This window comes from Microcebus murinus, chromosome 5, assembly GCF_040939455.1.
Source record: "Microcebus murinus isolate Inina chromosome 5, M.murinus_Inina_mat1.0, whole genome shotgun sequence".
NCBI lineage: Eukaryota > Metazoa > Chordata > Mammalia > Primates > Cheirogaleidae > Microcebus > Microcebus murinus.
This window is the reverse complement of record NC_134108.1, coordinates 18,977,490-19,000,060: the sequence shown is the minus strand read 5'-3', so window position 1 is coordinate 19,000,060 and position 22,571 is coordinate 18,977,490. Positions and strand designations below refer to the sequence as shown.

The following is a 22,571-nucleotide window of genomic DNA, read 5'->3' as shown; positions in this document are numbered from 1 at the left end:
GCACTCTGGGAGGTCAAGGCAGGCAGATTGCTCAAGGTCCAGAGTTCGAAACCAGCCTGAGTGAGACTCTGTCTCTACTAAAAATAGAAAGAAATTAATTGACCAACTAAAAAAAATATATATATACAAAAAATTAGCCGGGCATGGTGGCGCATGCCTGTAGTTCCAGCTACTCAGGAGACTGAGGCAGCAGGATCACTTGAGCCCAGGAGTTTGAGGTTGCTGTGAGCTAGGCTGATGCCACAGCACTCACTCTAGCCTGGGGAACAAAGTGAGCCTCTGTCTCAAAAAAAAAAAAGGATTTAGGAAATGACACAGTTGGTGTTCAACAACTCAATGACAACTCTTCCTTTTCATCTCCTCCAATCCTTCTAGTCTCTGCAAAATGGTACGTTGAGTTGCTCAACAGGTATACCACTAAAATACACTCAAATAGTTTTAAGAACAGCCTTGTTCAGACCTATGTGTATCAAGTCAAGACCAAAATAACAGTAACTTCACAAAGGCTTATGTGTTCCCAAGACAAAACCACTGATTTTTTCTAATAATTCACCTAATTTATAAATTCTGACCATGCCTCCCCAGACCATGCTAACTGTACCCTAAGACTGAAACTAATTGAAACTACCAAATATCTTCTCTTTGAATTGTTTGTGAAGGAAAATTTCTCTTGTTCTCTATTTTTATAAAAATACCTTATTAATGAAAATATAAGAGATGACTTTTATTAATTTCTTCCTGTTGGTTTATTCCTATCTTTGGGGCATAATATTTTGAATACTACTTATCTCAAACAAAATACCAACAATCTCTCCCAATTTTCTCTTATCAGCAAATTTGATAAACGTGCTTCCTGAGTCACTGATAAAAAAAAAAAATTTAGCAGGGAAAAACCTAGAACAGGGTGCCTTGACATGCTATTTGCACAAACTTCATGTTCTTACCGGTTTAATCAGAGCACTTTAGGTTCAGTTGTTCAACCTGCAATGACTCTATCTAAATCATCTATCTATTAGTCAACAAGTCTTGCTTTCTAATTTGTGCACAAAGAAATTGTGAGATTTTTCTAAAATCTTTTTGTGCAACTAAGATACACTGTTCCTCCATTTATCCCCTGTACAAATGGGGATTGATATTTGATCAGGTAAAATTTCTAAAGCAATTTTTAAACCTACTTTAAAAATATATAATGATGGATGGTAAAATATCACAGTTTTTTTTTTTTTAACTATTAGGTGGTTCTTAAGTTTCTTTGCAAATCAGTGAAAGCTATGGATCATCTTCCTAAACAATTATTTTAATTCTTGTACACACAGTCATACAGCTTATCATTATTCTATATATTAGAAGAGAGGAATGTGGTTCATATTATGACCATAAGAGAAAGATATAAAATTTTCAGTTACATATCAATTAACTTTAGACATTATTTTTTTTAAAAAAAAATTCTTTTTTTCCTTTCTAAAACAGCAAAGACTTATTTGGTACAAAACAATTAAAATTTTCTATCAAATTTTAGCCATTTAAAACTAAATATTTCTTCTATCTACATCAAGTTTTATAAACTACTTTACATAGTCTAATTTTTCAAAGCAGCTACTCTCTCGTATAGAACACAGTGATGATGCCAGTTTAAAAATCGTATTCACAGCCGGGCGTGGTGGCTCATGCCTGTAATCCTAGCTCTCTGGGAGGCTGAGGCGGGTGGATTGCTCAAGGTCAGGAGTTCGAAACCAGCCTGAGCAAGAGCGAGACCCCATCTCTACTATAAATAGAAAGAAATTATTTGGCCAACTAAGATATATAGAGAAAAAATTAGAGCCAGGCATGGTGGCGCATGCCTGTAGTCCCAGCTACACAAGAGGCTGAGGCAGGAGGATCACTTGAGCCCAGGAGTTTGAGGTTGCTGTGAGCTAGACTGACGCCACAGCACTCACTCTAGCCTGGGCAACAGAGTGAGACTCTGTCTCAAAAAAAAATAAAAAATAAAAAAATAAAAATCGTATTCATGATCTCCTTACAAGTGAAAACTAGCAATCCATTATGCTGATAAATAATTCTGATTTTTTTTTCATACTATGGGACAAGACTACTCTAATACACTCATGCCATTACTTACATAGAGACCTCAATATCAACAGAAGTCAGCAAAGAATTATCTATCAAGTTTTACAAATGTACTTTTCTGATTTAACTCATCTCATGGCACGAATTCTCTAGGAAATTCTGGCACAAAGTAAACTAATATGGAAGTGTGATAAAGTGTTTCTCAAACACGCCATAAACATCAGAGGATTCAGTATACGACGATCTTCTGATACACAGAATAACACAGGCATCACTGGTACTGTCGAAGGTGCCTATGTGAGTCCATACAAAAATTAACTGTTAAAGCATTCATAAAGAGTCAATGGCAAGATTTTTTTTTTCTTTAGTAGAGACAGGGTCTCACTCTTGCTCAAGCTGGTCTCAAATTCCCGACCTCAAGAGATCCTCCCCCCTCAGCCTCCCAGAGTGCTAGGATAGGAGGCATGAGCCAACACACCACCCGGCCAAAAGGCAAGATTTTTGTAGGTGATTTTAACTGATTTTAATTATCTGCATCAAAATAATCTGCTTACATCTGAGCAACATTAAGCTGTCTAATATTTCTTCCCAAATGAAGAGGAAGTGCTAAATAAATTGCTAAGACCCGTGGAGACTACCCTCAAACTTACTTCAATAAATCTTCTTTAAATGAATGGGAACGGTTTTTCAGAATTATTTGAGAGGAAGGGCGTATATGGGATAAGAAAGGAGAAAGAGAAGTTTGGGAGAGAATAGGGTACCTATTTTAAAGTGGTGATTAAATTCTTTTCTATGAGATTATATACAAACTCTAAGAGTTATAGCAGAGTACAAGTAAAATACTGCCACCCAGTGGAATTAGAATATAAATAAAATCTTCAAATTTGAAAAGATTGCAAGAATTTCATATCACTTTTCAATTAAAACAATAGAGCTTAACAATTTTAAAGTACTTTAAAATGTATTAGTCCTCAAAAAACTCCAGTAGGAAAGGTAGAAGAAGTGTTAGTACATCTTTTCTGAGTCTGATGCTCAAAATTACATGACCTGACAGAGTCCTGTGCTTATTTAGTAGCTAAGCAAGGTCCACTGCTATTCACACAATGTAGCCCCTCCTAAAGGGCCTTTGGCATCTCTACTCTTGTCCAAACACTGTATTTTATAGAGGATGAAACTGAGACTCAGAGGTTATTAAGGCTTCTCAAACATGTCCAAGTGGTCTCAGGAATGTAGCTTGAAGCAGTAACTTACCAGCACGAACATTCTCACAAGACTTCTATTTTTCCTTTAAAATTCCTTTGAGACTTGTGTTCTATTCCATATGATATTCATGTCCGTTTTAATTTTAAAATAATGTTTTATTTTCTGAAATGTCATTGAGAAACATTGGTGTTTTAAGACACCAATATTGCATCTTTCTCTTGTGTTACAAACTTCCTGGCACATGACCACATCGAAGAAGGAGAGATGGATAGTATGGGTATTCTAGTTTGAATCCCAAGATACTACACTGCTCAAGTTCATTCATCCATCAAGCATTTAATGAATATCTACTATATGCCAGGCATCGTTTTAGGTCCTTGAATATACTGTGATTTAAAAAAAAAAAAAATTACCAATGGTATAAAAGAGCAAAGGTTTGCTCTTTTGGTCCATATTAGAGTTCACTGAAGATTGGCTAAAAGCTTTTCTTCCCATTGCCCTCATCTTCAGACTGGGACCATCAGACACAGCAACCCATATTTGGAACAGCAACAGCAACCTCTGAGAGGATAAAAGAGTGAGGCAAAGCAACAGGAAGTGATGCCCAGCACTTCCTCTCACACTTTACTGGCCAAAGGAGGTCACATGACAAAGATATGCTTCTTAAATGGGGCAAAGAACAATCTATCCCTGGGGAGAGGAAATGGATATCAGAAAACAGTAATAGTCTGCCATACCACAACTTTTCTACCTTTTCACTGAGGAAAGAAGGTGTGGGGTAACATAGAGGAAAGAGATCAGATCCCTCAGTATCTCAGATGGGAATTCAAGCAATTTTATTTAGATATAAAAAAAAAGGGTTTATCATAGAAGGCCAGAGGACTTGGAATGTTTAGGCCTCAGACATGAAAGACGTAAATGAGTATATATTAAACAAGTAGACAGAGGAAAGGTATTTAGAATGTGAGTATGAACTCTAACTCCCAGTTCTGGACACAGTACTTTATTAGTACAAATCCATATGTCCAGTGAAGGATACCACATCTTTTCAGAAGAAACTTTATAGGATTGCTTACTATGCATATACACAAAACTATAGCCAGATGGGTGGGGGTGTCAGAGCCTGAGAAACACAAATTATATCTAGTATCACCACATTAGGATTGCCTAGTTCATATACATGTAAAACCCACAAACGGTTGAATGAGAGCAACAGAGCCAGAAAGTACACTAATCATATATTAATATATGACTAAAATATGTGAGTTCCCTGGAAGACTGCATGTTGTTCCTTCCTTCTGCTAATGCTGGAAGGTTAAGTCTCAGAAAAGAAGCTCTAATGAAAGCCTTCATACTGAATCCAGTCAATACTCATGACCCAGGTAGCCACTGGAGAAAAAGAGAGCAAGTCCACCTACCTTGCCACTGATAGTCCATGGCAGACACCCACCACATAGAGATTAAGATACTTGGTGCTTGTCCTTATTCTAAAGGAATGTGTATTGCATGTGTGAGTGTTGTCTATTAATAAGAAGATTTTGTTTAAATAGATTTGATAAGTTTATATTATTTAATTACTTGTGTTTAAGAATTGTATAATGAATATACATTATTTGAAGAGGCTACTTGCTATAGTTTAAATGCTTGCGTCCCTCCAAAATTCATATTGAAGCTTAATCCCCAATGAAATAGTATTAAGAGGTGGGTCCTTTTGGGAAGTAATGAAGTCATGAAGGCTCCACGCTCATGAATGGAAGTAGTGCTCTCTGAAAGGGCTTGAGTGAGTGAATGTGACCCTTTTCCCCTCCTGCCATGTAAGGACATAGCAAGAAGGCATCATACTGGAAGCAGAGAGCAAGCCCTTACCAGAGCCTGATTCTGCTGGTACCTCGATCTTGGACTTCCCAGCCTCCTAAACTGTGAGAAATAAATTTCTATTATTTATAAATTACCCAATCTAAGGTATTTTTGCTATAACAGCACAGACTAAGACACTATCTCTAATTGTTTTTCATATCATTACACCAAAGCAAATGGAATAAATGCAGCATGGTTTATTGTAGAACTGTCATCATTTTGGCAGAAATCCAAGAAAAGAGGACAACACTAAGAAAGGATTGCATGGACTTATGTTATTTAAAAAAATAGAAAATCATCAAAGAATTCTGATGGCACATGTGACAGTATCCCATCTGTATTTTAGGAAGGTAATTCTGGTAGCAGTGTGTAGGAAGAATTGAAGGATGGCAGAGCAGTTGGATCATGCTGAAGGCCACTGAAATGATAAGGAAACAATCCAGAGCAGAGGCAATAGGACGAAAAAATAAAAATAAAAAACGGGAGGACTGAAATATTTCAACTGCAGAATCTCTAACAGCAGTCTTCTAAACCAGCTGGTTATCAGAAGCGCCTGTGGAAGTTATAAGATTCTTATTCCCTGGCCAATCCCAGAACTATTAAATCAAAATCTCTAAGGATGTAGCCTAGGAAATGCTTATGATACCTCAGGGGCTTATGATGCAGGCAGCCCTGGCTAAGAAGTTCTTATGTTTCCCTGAGCTTGAGTGAAGGAGCTGCTGTGTCCTTAAATGAGGAACACAGAAAAAGCAGCTTTGCAAAGGTTGATAATGAATTGAGGTTTGTACATATTGAGCTTAAAATACTTACGCGACATCTCAAATTAAAAATCTGATAGACAATAGGACATATAGGTGTAAAGCCCAGAAGAGAGATTAGAGCTAGAGATACATAGGAGCAAAGGAGGTCCTCCAGAAAGAGAATTTAGCTTGAGATAAGAAGTGATGTGAGGAAAGAAGCTCAAAGAGCACTTACACTTAAGGGTAGTGCACAGAAAAATTATAACATTAGAATTGGCAAAGGAAGGATAAATGTATCTAACAGATAATTCCACTTAACCAGCATTAAAGCATTAAACCATATTTCCTTACTTGTTACAACAAAGCAAAGCACTACACAAAACTAAATCATGCATTTCAAAGTGAAAGTGTCAATGTCCAGCCCAAGTTAGGTGCATCAGCTGTGTACACTGTGGTTTCCTACCACTCATCCAAAGAGTAACTGTAACAATGTCACCTGAGGTAGATTTGTAAAAACCATAGACCCTTGCAAGACAACAATTAAAAGGCAAATAATCCCATTTTTTATAATGGGCTGTTGGGAGCTGTCCCAAACACGGGAGAGTTAAAGTGCGGTTGCTGCCCGGAACACTGGGGTCCTTGAGACATAGCACCCGGCGCCTTAACTCAGAGCTCTGACATTCTTGGCCTTTCTCTAGCTCACGGAGGGTGCTGGAGATAGCAGTAGCAGTTATAGAAGGTCACTGAAGTAATCCTGTGCACACAGCCCTCGTAGCTTATACCCCCCCTCCCCAGGCCCTGCACATTCCTTTCCCAGAATTGTTAATTATGCTTGGGTGCTCTTTTCCTTGAACTGTCTGAGTGATCATAGTTGACTATTTGTAGCTTTTTTGATAGCAGAAAAAGGTTAAGTTGTAGATTAGAAAACTGCTTAAGCAAGGGAAAGGGCTATCAAAGTGATGTAAGGTTGAAAGAAACAAGAACTGTTTTATTTTCTGGTTTAATGAAGACATGTACCACCTATTCCAATGCATTTCGCTTCTCCTTTGTTCTTATCTGTATAAATATAGCAACTGAAATAAACGAGGCACGGCAGTCACCAAGGACTCCGTCCTCCTGTCCCCATCTTTTTGTTGTCTCTTCATTTCTCAGCCTCGCCCCCTAACTCCAGGTGCCGCACGTCGCCGGCTGGGCAATGGGCAAAGGATTTGAATAGACTTTTCTCCAAAGAAGATATTCACACAAATGTGTATCTTCCTTGTTGACCTATGGTCAAGAAGCACATGAAAAAGTTCTCAGCATCACCAGTCATTAGGGAAATGCAAGTCAAAACCACAATGAGATACATTTCACAACCCCTAGAATGGGTAAAATAAAAAATACACACAATAACAAGTGTTGACAAGAATATGGAGAAATTGACATGCATACACTGCTGGCAAGAATGAAAAATGGTAGAGGATGTAAACAGATGGAAATCCATACCATGCTCGTGGATCGGCAGACTCAATATCATCAAAATGTCTATACTACCCAAACTGATCTACAGATTCAATGCAATACCTATTAAAATCCCATCAGCATTCTTCACAGATATAGAAAAAATACTTTTACGCTTCGTATGGAACCAAAGAAGACCCCGAATATCAAGAGCAATTCTAGGCAACAAAAACAAAATGGGAGGCATTAATATGCCAGATATCAAACTATACTACAAAGCTGTAGTAATTAAAACAATATGGTATTGGCACAAAAACAGGAATATTGACCAGTGGAACAGATGTGAGAATCCTGATATAAAACCATCCTCATATAGCCATCTCATCTTTGACAAAGCAGACAAAAACATACGCTGGGGAAAAGAATCCCTCTTCAATAAATGGTGCTGGGAAAACTGGATAGCCACCTGTAGAAGGCTAAAACAGGACCCACACCTTTCACCTCTCACAAAAACCAACTCACGCTGGATAACAGACTTAAACCTAAGATATGAAACTATTAGAACTCTAGAGGAAAAAGTTGGAAACACTCTCCTAGACATCGGCCTGGGCAAAGAGTTTATGAAGAAGACCCCAAAGGCAATCACAGCAGCAACAAAAATAAATAAATGGGACATGATCAAACTACAAAGCTTCTGCACAGCCAAAGAAATAGTCATGAAAGTAAACAGACAACCTACAGAATGGGAGAAAATTTTTGCATCCTATGCATCCGATAAGGGACTGATAACTAGAATATACTTAGAACTCACGAAAATTAGGAAGAAAAAATCAAATAACCCCATTAAAAAGTGGGCAAAGGACTTGAACAGAAATTTTTCTAAAGAAGACAGAAGAATGGCCAACAAACATATGAAGAAATGCTCAACATCTCTAATCATCAGGGAAATGCAAATCAAAACCACAATGAGATATCACTTAACCCCAGTGAGAATGGCCTTTATCAAAAAATCTCCAAACAATAAATGCTGGCGTGGTTGCGGAGAGAGAGGAACACTCCTACACTGCTGGTGGGACTGCAAACTAGTTCAACCTCTGTGGAAAGCAATATGGAGATACCTTAAAGCGATACAAGTGAATCTACCATTTGATCCAGCAATCCCATTGCTGGGCATCTACCCAAATGATCCAGTGACACTCTACAAAAAAGACACCTGCACTCGAATGTTTATAGCAGCACAATTCATAATTGCAAGGCTGTGGAAACAGCCCAAGTGCCCATCAATCAAAGAATGGATTAATAAAATGTGGTATATGTACACCATGGAGTACTATTCAGCTCTAAGAAACAATGGTGATATAGCACACCTTATATTTTCCTGGTTAGAGCTGGAACCCATACTACTAAGTGAAGTATCCCAAGAATGGAAAAACAAGCACCAGATATATTCTCCAGCAAACTGGTATTAACTGAGTAGCACCTAAGTGGACACATAGGTGCTACAGTAATAGGGTATTGGGCAGGTGGGAGGGGGGAGGGAGGCGGGTATATACATACATAGTGAGTGAGATGTGCACCATCTGGGGGATGGTCATGATGGAGACTCAGACTTTTAGGGGGAGGGGGGAAATGGGCATTTATTGAAACCTTAAAATCTGTACCCCCATAATATACCAAAATAAAAAAAATAATTAAAAAAAATAAAAAAAATAAAAAAAAAAAGATTTAAAAAAAAAAAAAAGAATGAAAAATGGTGCAGTCACTTTGGAAAAACTTGGCAGTTCTTCAAAAAGTTAAATATAGAATTACCATATGACTCAGCCATTCCACTTCTGGGTAAGTATATACTCAAATAAAGTAAAAACATGTCCACAGAAAAGTTTGTACACAAATATTCATAGCATCATTATTAAAAGAGTGAAAACAACTCATTATATCCATCAACTAATGAATGAATAAACAAAATGTGGTACACTCATACAACAGAATATTACTCAGCAAATAAAAGTGAATGAAATTACGAGATATGCTACAACATGTATAAACCCTGAAAACATTACAATTAGTGAAAAAGCCAGTTATAATGGGCCACATGGTGTTCAATTCCATTTGTATGAAATAGCCAGAACAGGCAAATCCACAGAGACAGAATTACATTAGTATTTGTCGGGGGGAGGGGGAGAGATAGGGGCTAACTGGTTATGAGCACAGGATTTCTTTTACAATGGCAAAAATGTTATAGAATCCATGTTGATGGTTACAAAACTTTATGAATATACAGTTGTCCTTGTTATCCATCAGGGATTGGTCTCAGGACTCCCTGCAAATACCTAAATCTGCAAATGTTCAAGTCCCAGATATAAAGTGGTATAATATTAGCTTATAACCTGCACACATCCTCCTGTGCCCAGCAAGTCCTCACTTAAGGTCATTCATAAGTTCTTGGAAACTGTGACCTTAAAGTGAAATGACATATAACAAACCGATTTTACCATAGACTGAGTCATATAAACAAGAGTGAAGTTCCTGAGGCATAGGTCACAAAAGCATCACCAAGCTTCTAGATAAAGACCAAAATTCTTGTAATATTAAACACTGAAGTAAATGTGAGCTATACATACATTTAAGATTAATAAAAGCAAATAAGATAATTATTTACCCAATTTCTGGTGAATCAGCGAGTGAGGGCAGTCATCCTAATGGTGGGTTAAATCAAGGAACAAATGTTTGCAAATCAAACTATGAGGACGCCTCCTCCCACCATGCCACTCCAAACCCATCGCAAACACAGCAGCTGGCTGAGCTCTTTTGGACCGCATCGTTTATTGTATGTTTGGACGATTATCATAGACTTTAGTAATTTTTATTTTAAACTCATTTGTACTCATTCATTCATTTTCCAACCCTCTCATTCCAGTTCTGGTGGCAGGTGGCCAGGATACACTCACACTCACTCACTCACACTGGGACCATGGAGACACACAGATGAACCTTATGGCCACAGCTTGGGATGTAGGAGGACACTTGATCATCCGGAGAAAACCCACGCAGCCACGGAGACAACTACTGACTCCACACAGATAGGGATCTTAGCCTGATCGATTCTTTTCTTTTTTTTTTTTTCTCACCAACGTTTTAAGGAAACAATGTTGAAGGAAAGGCATTATTTGAGGATCTGCTGTACTTTAAATCATCTCTAGGTTACTTATAATACCTAATATTATAATACATAGTATTATAATGCCTGCACATCACTTTATTCAAGTGGAATCAATGTAGCACTCTATAGGCAGAGCAAATTCAAGTTTTGCTATTGGAAACTTTATAGATTTTTTTTTTTCTGAATATTTTCAATCTGAGTTTGGTTGAATCTATGGATGTGAAACCCACAGAAAGGGAAACCCAGCTGTACTAAAAATCCACTGAACTGTAAGCTTTAAGAGGGTGAATTTTATGGTATGTGAATTATGTCTCAATAAAATTGTTATTTAAAAAACTGGATTCCCAGAGTCCACCCACGAAGATTCTGTAGGTCTGTGACTGGCCCAAGAATCTGTCCATTTAAAAAGCCCCCCAGGTGATCCGAATGCACAGCCAGACTAGGGAATCACTCTGGTGTGCCTAGAAAATTCACTAGAAAGGTACTTGATGTTTGACATTTCAAGGAAAAGATACCAATAGAGATGGCTCGAGATAAGCAATGCTGCAAGAGAGGCTGGCCCACCCAAGTCCTCCAGGCCTCAAGTAAGAAGGCCCCACCCCAGGGCGACTGCCCCGCCCCCCCACCTCTTCGCCAGCTGACTCTGCCGCAGTCTGCTGGCTCGGTGTGTTCCTATGCTCACCCACCTCACCACAACACTCCCAGGAGCCCCCCACAAAAGGCTTAACCGCCTTTGAAACTCTGTGACTTTGGCTCTTTCCTTGTCACTTTAATAAAACCAGCCTTTCCCATGACTCTCACAGAGGATAAAGTCAGAGCACCCATTTCTTCTTGGATTCGGATCAGAGATTTAAAATAATTTTGTTGTTCCTATTCCCATAATTACAGAAAGAAAATAAGTGAGGGACAATCCTATTCTTCATTAAGTACCAAGTTCAAAATACTATCCCCTCTATAAAGCCTTCCCAACTCCTCTCTCCTTCCTGAGTGCCCACCGAAAAGAACTTCTTGCACTACTACACTGTTAGATTTTTCAGACTTCTGTTTTAGTCCTTACTTGATTGTAATCCTTTTTTTTCCTCAACTAGAGAATAAGTCTCCAAGGGCTGTGAATTTTTTCTGTTGTATCCCAGCACCTATCACAACTCCAGTTGTATAACTGAGCCTCAAAGTTATTTGTTAAATGAGTTGAATAAATGAATCAAATACTGATTCTGATTTTTTTTTTTTTTTCTAATTGAAGGGACAAAGTAATGGAGATCCTTTCTCAATGGCTAATACCAAAATCGGGTTATAAACAAACACTACTAAAATTTGAAGTTTAATGAAGTTAATGAATTTTTATTTTTATGACATTTTTTTCCTTTGTAATATCAGAATATCTCAAAGAGTTTTTGGTGTTGTTTTATGTTTGATTTGGATTAATGTGTCTCTGAATTCCTCACCTCTAATGAGACTGATTCACTAATGAATTCTAAGTACATATCTGAAAAATAATAGAACCTCTTCAACCACAATCAAAAGACCACATTATCAGGTGAAAATTTCACATTCAAATTTCTAAACAGACTAAGTAAAGATTGAAGTCTTTGCAAAAAAAAAAAAGTATACACATCTCTGGGGTGAAATACTTTTTAAATAAACATATCTTTTATGGGATACTCTTTCATTGCAGAGAAAATATAAGAGATCACCAAAAACTAATAAACACAAATAAACCAATGACAGAATATTCAGTCAATATTTTTATATAAAATAATTTTACTTCCAGTTACAAAGAATATTCATACACCTTAACTCAATTCTTTCTTGTCATTATTCTGAACTGGTAAGTGTTAAAGCAACACCTATAACCAATGTCTTCTTGCACAACATTCAGAACGATTTTTACCTCCAAATTCAATGGGTGATATTTAGAATAGTTCTAAATCTGAGATAATGGAGCTAACAGTGTAACCCCCAAATGTTTTCTATGTGTGGGAGTCCAAATTATTCCAGCTCTGGAATTATGCTGGACAATGATGGTCTTACTCAACAAATAATGGACTTTTACTGATTTCAATCAATGGAAATGGTAATAGATTGGTATTTTATGGCAAAAGACATGAATTTAAATGTTAACTTTTTCCAAAGGTACAAAGGGTTCATAAAATCTACACATACAACATTCAGAAATTTTGGCAGTAACAGATCAAATCAGGAATTTCTGTTTACACACAGAAACAGTATTGTGCCTTTTACGACCAAACTTAAAAAGAAAATAATTTCATAATAATCATTCCCCTAATTCTCCAGGGTTTTAATTAGCTAAAATACAGGATAAAACTCTATGTTAATGTGGCATTATGATTTACCATTTAAAAACATGAAGGTTATGGAATTGAAAATGCTAAGCTTCTCACTCCTATATATACTGGCCGCACTGCAGACCTGAGCGAGCTAGACCCAGCTCAGGACCCCAGCACCAGAGTAGAAAACGGAAAATATTCCAGAGAGTAAAAATCAAATTGGTGATGGTGTTGGAATAATAAAACACGTGAGCGTGCTTACTAAAACAGAAGTCCTGGCACCAAGACATAGAACCATCTCTCACACCCAGCCAGACCTGACCTGCCAGCCTCACTCTGTCTCTTTCACAGGAAGTTAAAATCTCATCAGACTTCGCTCTTCTTATTAAGCTATCTATTCACTGGGTTTCTGCCAACACAATTCATATATCTTTTCCCCATTCACTCTCACATCCCAAACACATGAGCACTGTCTTTACTCAAAGAAAAAATACCCATCAGATGCATTTTATTTCTCTAACTGGATCAAGGTAATGCTTTATCCAAATTATTATTTTTGCTTCTGTAGGGTCACCAAAGAACATTTCATGAAAATGTAGTTGTTCTACCACTTTGGGGAAAATAATTTAAAAAAAAAAAAAAAACAGTTCCAAACTTTTTTTCCTTCCTATCCTGTGAGCATGCAACAGTACTCTCTTACTTTGCTCTAAAATTACAACCTCCATTCTACTTCTAGGGAACATGAACAAGTCATCTAAAAGTAACAAGCCTTGTCATTTCATCTCCCACCAATGCTAGCAAATGATGGAAGATCTGGTATTAGGGGAGACAGAATGAGAAACTGCAGTAAATTCTACTCCTAAATTATTTTAGTCTGGAAAAATTTATTTTATATGTAATAATATGGAATATATGGGAGACTGTGGTCTGATCTAAGTGGGGGATGCTTTTTCATTTTAATTTGAATGCACTTCTTCATAATCTTCTCAAAACTTGGGCTCATTTTGGCCAAAGCAATAAATTAAATGAATGTTCAATTGGAGTAAATAGAGTCTCAACTCACCTCTCCATTTCTTTTGCATTTTCTCTCCTAATTTCCTTCTCACTGATAACACCAGAGATATCCCATATGTTATATAGCCACCGGAAACTTCTCACCTGTGAAGTCCCAGAGCTTAGAGTCTGTATACGGAATATTAAAATTCACTCACCAAATTTCCACGCCGTGTCTAGCAGAGGTGATGTGGCATGAAAGGGAAAGTGCTAAATCATGATACCTGGAATCTGATGAATGAAATGGAAAAGACTTACTGGAAAAGACTATCTGTTATGGATTTAATTGGGTCAACCAACATTCATATGTTGAGTCCTAACTCCCAGTTCCTCAGAATGAAACCTTATTTGAAAATAGGGGCTTTACAGAGTTAATCAAGTCAAAATAAGGTCATCAGTTTGGGCCCTAATCAAATGTGAGAACTAGTGCCCTTGTAAGAAGAAATTTGGATACAAGACACACAGAAGGTTCAATATCCTTCAAGGAGCAAAGAGGGAAAAAATTTTTTTTAAAAAGAGACACAGAGAGAAGATGACATGAAGATACAGGGAGAAGATGGTCATCTATAAACTAAAGAAACAGGCCTGGAACAGACTCTTCCATCACTACCCTCAGAAGGAAACAACCTGCATATTGCTAAATGAAAGAGCCAGTCTGAAAAAGGTGTATGATTCTAATTATATGACATTGTGGAGGCAAAATTATAGAGATAATAAACAGATCAGTAGTTGCTAGGGACTTGGGGAGGGGGCAGAGTTGAGTAGATAAAAGACAGGAGATTTTTTAGGGAGGTGAAACTAGTGTATATGATACTATAATAGGAGCTATAGGATGCTACTTATTTGCCAAAACCCATAGAACTTTACATTACAAAGAATGCATCTGTTCCCATATACATACACAAGTTAATTAATATACTTCTTTGTTGTGTTAGCTAGGAGAGCCTACAGGCAACAATGTCCCAGAAGCAAGGAGCACAGTCAGTGCCCAGATCTTGGTTTTGAATACCATGCTACAATAAAACAAAACCACGCTTCCTGGAGAAATGTCTGATTTTAGTAGGGGTGCAGAAAATACAAAAGATGGTCCCAAGCACCTTGCAGTGCCAGAAAGTAAGGAAGTGCTCAAAACCAACAAACCTAAAAACCATACACACAGTGACGGGGAGATATCAAAGAGATGTAGGAGCCATTGAAAGAGCTCTCAATGGCCTAACATGGAACAATTGAACAAACAAAGCAATCAGAGATTATAAGCCAACATATGAAACAATATCCATGAATCTATACTGATATAAAAAATCATTGAATAAATAAGGGAGAAGAGACAAATCCCTCATGCAAATGAATTTTGAATAATTTGTGTAGATATTTTGCCCACAGGGAGGTGGAGCATAATTCTTCATTTTTTAAATGTGAGCTATAGTGACTTCTTTCCAAAGAGTACAGTATGGAAACAGAGAAAAATGAGTAACTTTACAGCAGAGAAAACTATGAAACACTACCCCAAGCCATGTGATCAAGGTCAACATTAACCATGGTAAGTTATGTGCATAGTATAGACTCTTGATGTGTTGTGATAAGAAAAGCACTTTACCTCTAGGGTCTTCTTCCCCAAAACCTATAATCTCAGTCTAATCATGAGAAAAACACCAGAAAAATCCCAACTGATGACCATTCTACAATACACCTGATGAGTACTCTTCAAAACTGTCAAGGTCATCCCAGAAACAAGCAAAGTCTGAGACACCATCACAGCCATAAGGACTAAGTGTAATGTGATAATATGGATGAGGTCTTGGAAGAGAAAAAGTATGTTACGTTTAAAAAAATAATAATAATCTGAATGAAGGACGGACCCTAGTTAACAATCACGTGTCAATATCGGTTCCTTAATTTTCACAAGTGTACCATACTAATATTAAATGTTAACAATAGAAAAAAACGGGGTAAGGAGTATATGGGAACTCTCTGTACTATCTTTGCAACTTCTCTGTAAATCTAAAACTCTTCTGAATAAACAGTTTATTTTTAACAATACATATATATGATCCAACATATGTTTAAAAATCTACAAATAAAGCTAAGCTATATTGCCCAAAAAAAGGCATCAAAAGAAGCAAAATATTATCAATATCTGTTAGAAACCATGCTCAAATAGGACAGATACAAGGTAACTATAAGACAAGGACTCTCCCTATCTATTCTATATAGTCAAGAATTTACAGAAAGACATAAACTAAATGAGAACAGAAGGAAAAGATGCAAAAACACTGAATGAAACTTCTGGAGATGAAAACATAGTATCTGAAAAGAAAATTTCACTGGATAGAATTAACAGCATATTATACCCTCCAAAAAGCCTCACTCTTCTCATTTGTATAACACAGAAATGAGTATCTGTGGTGGTGGTGTGAGGACAAAGGGTAACGTAGTTGAAAGGACTAAAGAAGTAATCAGCACATTATAGACACAATAAAAAACCTTCCTCTCTTTCTGTTCTGTGCTTTAGTCATTCAACTAATATTTATAGAACAGCTACCATGCCTCAACTATAATTGTAAGATATGAAACAAAATACCCATAGTCCCTACCTTATAGAGCTCCAAGTCTGGTGGGAAGACATAAATCAAATAAATAAATAATGTGCATGGTGTCTTTTGTTTCTAAATGTAGCAAACATTGTTAATGGCCTTCCCAAAATCCACTCTTTTCATTCTTCTTGGTAATCAGAACCCTGTTTTCTTTCAGGGCAGCAATGTGCTGGACCAGTCACATTTGCATTTGCAGTCAAGCACAAAAGTCCTGGCTAATTGTAAACAGAAAAAGTGTGGACAGAGGGATACTCCAGTAAAGTATTTGCTTTCTACACAATAGGGGATACCTGCGGCTGATGCCTCCACCCTTCCCTCCCCTCCCTTATTCCACTGAATGCAGATGTGATAACTAGAGCTGCAGCAGCCATTTTGTTGCCTGAGGAAAAAGCTAAGAGAAGGCAGTGTGACACTGCACCTGACACCCAGTATTTTTTCTCTATGACTTTAAGCATGTAAGCCTGAGCTCCCTGTGGGAAAGTCTAGCTTGGCAGAGTCAACTGGCTTGAGAAAATAAAGCCAAGACCTAAAAAAAAAAAAAAAAAAAAAAATCTGAGGGAAAGAGAAAGAGCACTAGTAAGCATATGAGGAGAAAGAGGCTGCACTCCATGCTTTTTTCAGTTTGGTTATATGAATGAATATTTTTTTCTTTTTTTAGGCTGGTTCACATGCAGTTTCTATTACTTGCAACTAAAGAATGCAAGCCAACATAACTGAGGTGACTTTGAACTGCAATAAGAGGTATAAAGAAACGGAATAGGTGCTATGAGAAAAAATAAGAAGATAGTTATAGTTAGGAAAGACTTCTAGAAAAGCAACATGAAAGAATAAACTTAAGAAACAAACACATGCCAGCCTGAAGAAAAGTTGAAAGAAAAGATTCCCACCTGCCTCCTTCCACCCTATCCCATCACCAACATAAAATAAGTTGCTCTAAACACAGTAGGGAAAGGTTTTCCTGCAAAGAGTCCTAGTGTGGGTGCTGGGACTTGAGATTGGGTAGAACAGATTCTGAGATGTCTGTGGACCCACCCAATACACCTGGAGGTGAAAGAAAAAGGCAACTCCATTCAAGAATAAAATATACTAAAACATCCCACCTTACAGTAAAGTTCTTTTTACTTTGATAATGACAAAGACCTTGAGTTCCCCAGCCACACACCTTGAGGAAGGAAACGTTCTCCTCCACAAAATCTGCCAAAGGACACAGTATACAACGAGTGTCCTCCCACTTAAAGGAGATTTTGGATAAACATAAACAACTTTAGCAGGAAACCAACACAGCTGCCTTGATCAGCATATCCTTTATTCACAAAAATGAATGGCATTTAAGGATTACCAGACATTAGAGAGAAACCAACACCATGAAAAAGCAATTGATTGCAGAGGGAAAAAACAAGTTAATGTAAGACAAAAACAACTTTTAACCAATTCTATTTAACGTCCTCAGAAAGGTTTGAGTATAAATATATCCATAAATAAAAAACAAGCAGCTCTGGAAAAATATAGAAGAGAATAACAAAATAATCTGGGAGATTAAAAATATGAATTTCAAAAGTGAAAAATTCAGTGTAAGGACCAAATAATTTTATTTAAAATCAAACAGGAAACACAGTTAGGGAAATCTATTCTAACACGAAAGACAGAAAATACGACAGAAAAGTTAAGAGATGCTCAATACATAAGCAGAAGGTAAAAGCTATAGCTAACGGACATTTTAAAGGAAAAAAACATACAAAATAGAGAGGAAGAAATACTCAAAGAAATAATAGAAAATTTCCTTGAGTTGAAGGAAATAATCCCTGGAGTTAAAAGAGACAACCAAGTACCAAGTGATACAAACAAGAAAGATGCATCCTGATAAAATAATATGAGGAAAAGATTAAAAGCTTCAAAGGGAAAGAAAAAGCAGATTGTCTACAGAGAAATGAGTTTAGTTTGACATCAGAAGTATCAGCCACAACCAGTGCTAAAAAGTACTGAGGCTAAGCCCACAAAGGGAAAATTAAGACCAGAATATTCATACCAACCAAATGCTCAATCAAGTCTGAGGACAAAACAAAGACATTTCTGGAATTTAAGGACTCAGATATTTTATCTCCCATTTACTATTTCTTAAAAATTATTTAAGAATGCAATCCAACAAAATGATGAATGTATTCAAGAAAGAGGAAGATGGAGAATTCAAAACAGTGCAACTAACATAGGAGTTCATTTTTTTTTAATTTAAGGTTTTTAGCTGTGCTCTGAAAGCTATATTAATAACAATTAGAGCAAGAATCCTAACTCTTTAAGGAAAAAAAAATGTTTTCAAGAAATAAGCAATTTATAAGTGAAACAAACCAAGGACAGAAAGTCAACTATCACATTCTAACTCATAAGTGGGTGCTAAAAAATGTGTACACATGGACGTAGGGAGTGGAAGGATAGACAACAGAGACTCAGAAGGGTGAGAGGGTGCTGGGGGATTTGGGTGATAGGTACCCAAAGAGCCTGAACTTGACTGTAGTACAATCTCTGCATGTAACAAAATTAAATATGTACTCCATAAATTTGTACAAATAAATAAAAAGAAGCAATCTGCACATTTGCATTCATCAAATAGTGTAATTAAGCTAGGAAATTTTGCAAATCAGTGTAATCCTTTGCTTAAAAGAAATTAACAAGAAATTTTAAAATAAGTTGTAGAAGAACATTACAGTCCAAATATGAAGTAAAATAAACTCTAGTAACATTTTAAGTAAAATTCGAGCATGATTCATAGTGAATAAAAGAGAATTTTTTGTCTTCCAGAGGCATGGTTTTCATGTCACAAAATTTTACTTCCTTTTTTTATGAGTCTAATCGCACTACTTGGTTCCCTAATAATAATAGTAAACATAATAACTACCCATTATGGACGCTTAACATATATCTTCTTTTAAATTCTTAATATATATCCTATTCTAATGAAGGAAGTTCATTTATTAGGCAGTTTAATCTTTTCCATGACAGCACTGTGAGGCTAAGTGACTCTCGCCAGGTCCCACGCTTATTGGTGAACCCAGACAACCTGGCTCCAAAAAACTAGCTCTTAAACACGTGGCTTCATGGCCTTCATAATGCTCTTTGTTAACTTACAATTCTTAGAATCAATCTGTTAACCTAAAACAAGACAGCAAACTAACAATTAGGAAACCTAATAATGTAAAAGTAATGATGAACCACAGTAAGGAGAGGGAGGGAAGTGTGTAAGTAAGCTATTGCCTAATTTTAATAAAAATGTTATATATAATTTATATAACTATTAGAAAAACTAAAAACAAAAAAAACTAAAAACTAAAAACTAAAAAACTAAAAAAAAGATGATAAATTAAGAAACAGCAACATAAGCAAATTATCCAGAGGTTTGGGAGGAATCAGAGAAGCTAAAAATATAGAGGGATAGGGAAAGGGAAGATTTCTGTTTTGTATCATTTCCATTTTAATTAAATTATCAGATATTATTTTATCATGAAAAGTAATTCTAGAATACTGTTATTAATAATAATAGTACCACCCTGTAAAGAAAGGATAAACTGAAGAGGGTACCTTTCAATTCTGGCATGGTAAAAGAAAAAAACAATTAAATGCTACCAGACAGTAAAAAAGATATATATAAACATATTCCAGCATACTCTTCTTCTTTGCTGATTCTTTGTTTCCACATGACTATGGGCTAAATGAACAATTTTTTCATATGATCTCCTAAAGAGACATTCGTTTCATTGGCTTTAGACAATTATTCAGTCATATCCACTCCAATCTTCCACCTTGCACATTTCATTTAAAGAAAGGGCTGTCTCAATTCACACATTATGGGCAGGAGTTGACACTGGTATCACCTTTTTAGGATCTAATTTGGAAGTTCTTATTAAAATGTAAAATATGGTTACATTACATTTTGACCTAATCATTTCGCTTCCTCGAATCCACCCTACAGAAACACTCCCAAATGCTCAGAGATAACTGCCCATGGACTTTCAATTTGAGAGGAAAACTGATACCTAATAACAACCCACATTGGTAGATGGCACAATATTGTGTTGTCATTGTAAAAATAAAATATATCTTTTATGTACTGACACTGAAAGCTACCCACAACATATTGCTAAATGAGAAAAAGCAAGATTCAGAATTACAAATTATACAAATTTCTGTAAAACTACATATTACACATACACACAGCACGTATATAATGTGTGCAAGCAGCATGCTTAAGGTGTTGTGTGGAGGAGACGCTGTAAGTTTTGAGGGGTTTTTTCACTTTTTTTACTTTTATTACTTTTTTTTATAATCAGCATATATTGTTTTCATATTTTAAAAAAATTAGGTCATGACTCAATTGTCATATATCTGGTATGGAAAAAAATCCAAAAAGGGAAACACTTAAAAGTCTTTCCAAAAATTCATTCTCAAAATCAAGAAAAAGAATTCTATACGATAACTAGCACGTTGCAGTCCAGAATTAGGGGAAAGGCTAACTTCACTGGCGGGATCACTGCTTAGTGAACTAGGGCAAGAAAATGAGGGCACGAAAAGCAATTAAGGCAGGGTTGAGCCGCGAAGCCACCAGCCGCGGGCGCAGGCAGCCGAGGGACCCGCAGGGAGGCCGCGGAGGGCGAAGGGGCCCCGGGCGTGGGAGACGAAGGAAACTGGCCCGCGACGCTGGCATGGTAGGAAAAAAACTGGGACTGGCTGTGTGGGAACGAGGTTGGAGGGTCAAACGACGGAAGGGGTGGGAAGGCGCTCCCAGGGCACTGCTCAAATCCAGGCAACCAGGAGGGAGGAGGAGGCGCGGCTGGCAGCGACAGCTTGGCCGGCAGAGGCGGGTCAGCCCGGGGCGCGCGGAGGGAGTGGGCAGGGCGCCCGGGAACCGCGCCGCGGGGCCTGTGGGGCCCGGCCCAGGCCGAGGCCGAGGCCCAGGCCGGGGATGCGGGCCGGAGCGCCCGCTCCGCGCCCGGGGCAGGCGCCAGCTGCCAGTACCTTCCCAGGAGAGCTCTCCGCCCGGCTCCCGCTTCAGGAACTTGTACCAGAACGTGTCCACGCGGCCCGGCTCCGCCCCGTCCTGCGCCGCCTCCTCGGGCGCCAGCTCCACCTCCCCGAGCCACAGGCCCGGCTCCTGCAGCGCCAGCGCCCCCGCGCCCGCCGCGGTGCCCGCCGGCCTCAGGCGCACCGCCCCGCGCGGCTCCCAGCGCCCCAGCTCGGGCCGCGACCCCACGACCAGCAGCTCCGGCCCGGCGCCCGCCACGGCGGGCGGCACCACCACCCCGAACCGGAACCGCATGGCGGCGGCGGCGCGTCTCCCGGGCCGGGTCTCCTGGTGGCCCGAGCGCGGGGCGGCCGCGGCGATTGGGCGGCGGCGGGGGAGGCCCCAAGTGCCCGCGGGGACACGTGCGGTTCTGCGCCCTTTTTAGGCTGCATCACGCGGCTGGGGAGCCTCGTGCAGGCCGGGCCTTGTGGCCTCGGAGAGGGGGCGGCGGAGCCACCAGCCGCGTCCTTACGCGCCGCAGCCCCGCGGGCGACCGAGGTCCACTCGGGTCACTGGGGACGCGGCGAGCAGGAGCAAAGGACGAGAAAACGGATTAGGAGCGGGAGGAAATCCCACAAGCCCCTCGATTGTCAGTCATCTTTTCAAGAGACTCGAAATTGTCTTTATTAGGTTCCAAAGAAAGGAATGGCCTCTAGACAGCGGCCTCCAAATGGCGAAGTTGGGAGAAGATCCTGGACCCGTTCTCTGCAGCGCTGCTGGTCTCAACCAGGTCTCTTACTCTCCCTGGTCTCAAGTTCTTTCTGTAAAATGAGATACGAAATAATGATCTTTCAAGCTCTAAAGGTTATCTGGTGAGAGAGGCGTCGCTGAGGACCAGGAGCTAATGCAAAAGCATTCATACCTTTCCCTTGCCTTATTCCAGTCTGCAGCCTGAAAAGACCCAGAATCACTTACTTTTTTCCAAAACTACTATATTTTTAGTATGTGTAAAATCAGTTTGGAGTAAATACTTTCAAGTGCTTTTCAAGGTCAAAACAAAAACTGTAATTCTGTGAGTATAAGTGTATGACTTTTATAATATTTTAAGTGGCATAAAAATAAAAACTCTTTGTTTAAAATTGGCTTTCAGTAAAAGTCAGCACTATTTTTTCAGCTTAA

General features: G+C 38.4%; 1 protein-coding gene across 2 annotated transcripts in view; it reads right to left on the bottom strand.

The window, feature by feature from the left end:
* Window positions 1-21,710, bottom strand: part of EPM2A (EPM2A glucan phosphatase, laforin) — an 83,459-nt gene extending 61,749 nt beyond the window's left edge. For both annotated transcript variants that reach the window (XM_012742761.3, XM_076002891.1), the window contains exon 1: window positions 21,407-21,710. In XM_012742761.3, the coding sequence (XP_012598215.1) occupies window positions 21,407-21,707 (301 nt within the window). In that variant the 5' untranslated portion in view covers window positions 21,708-21,710. The remainder of the gene's footprint in view (window positions 1-21,406) is intronic.
* Between the last annotated feature and the right edge of the window lie 861 nt (window positions 21,711-22,571).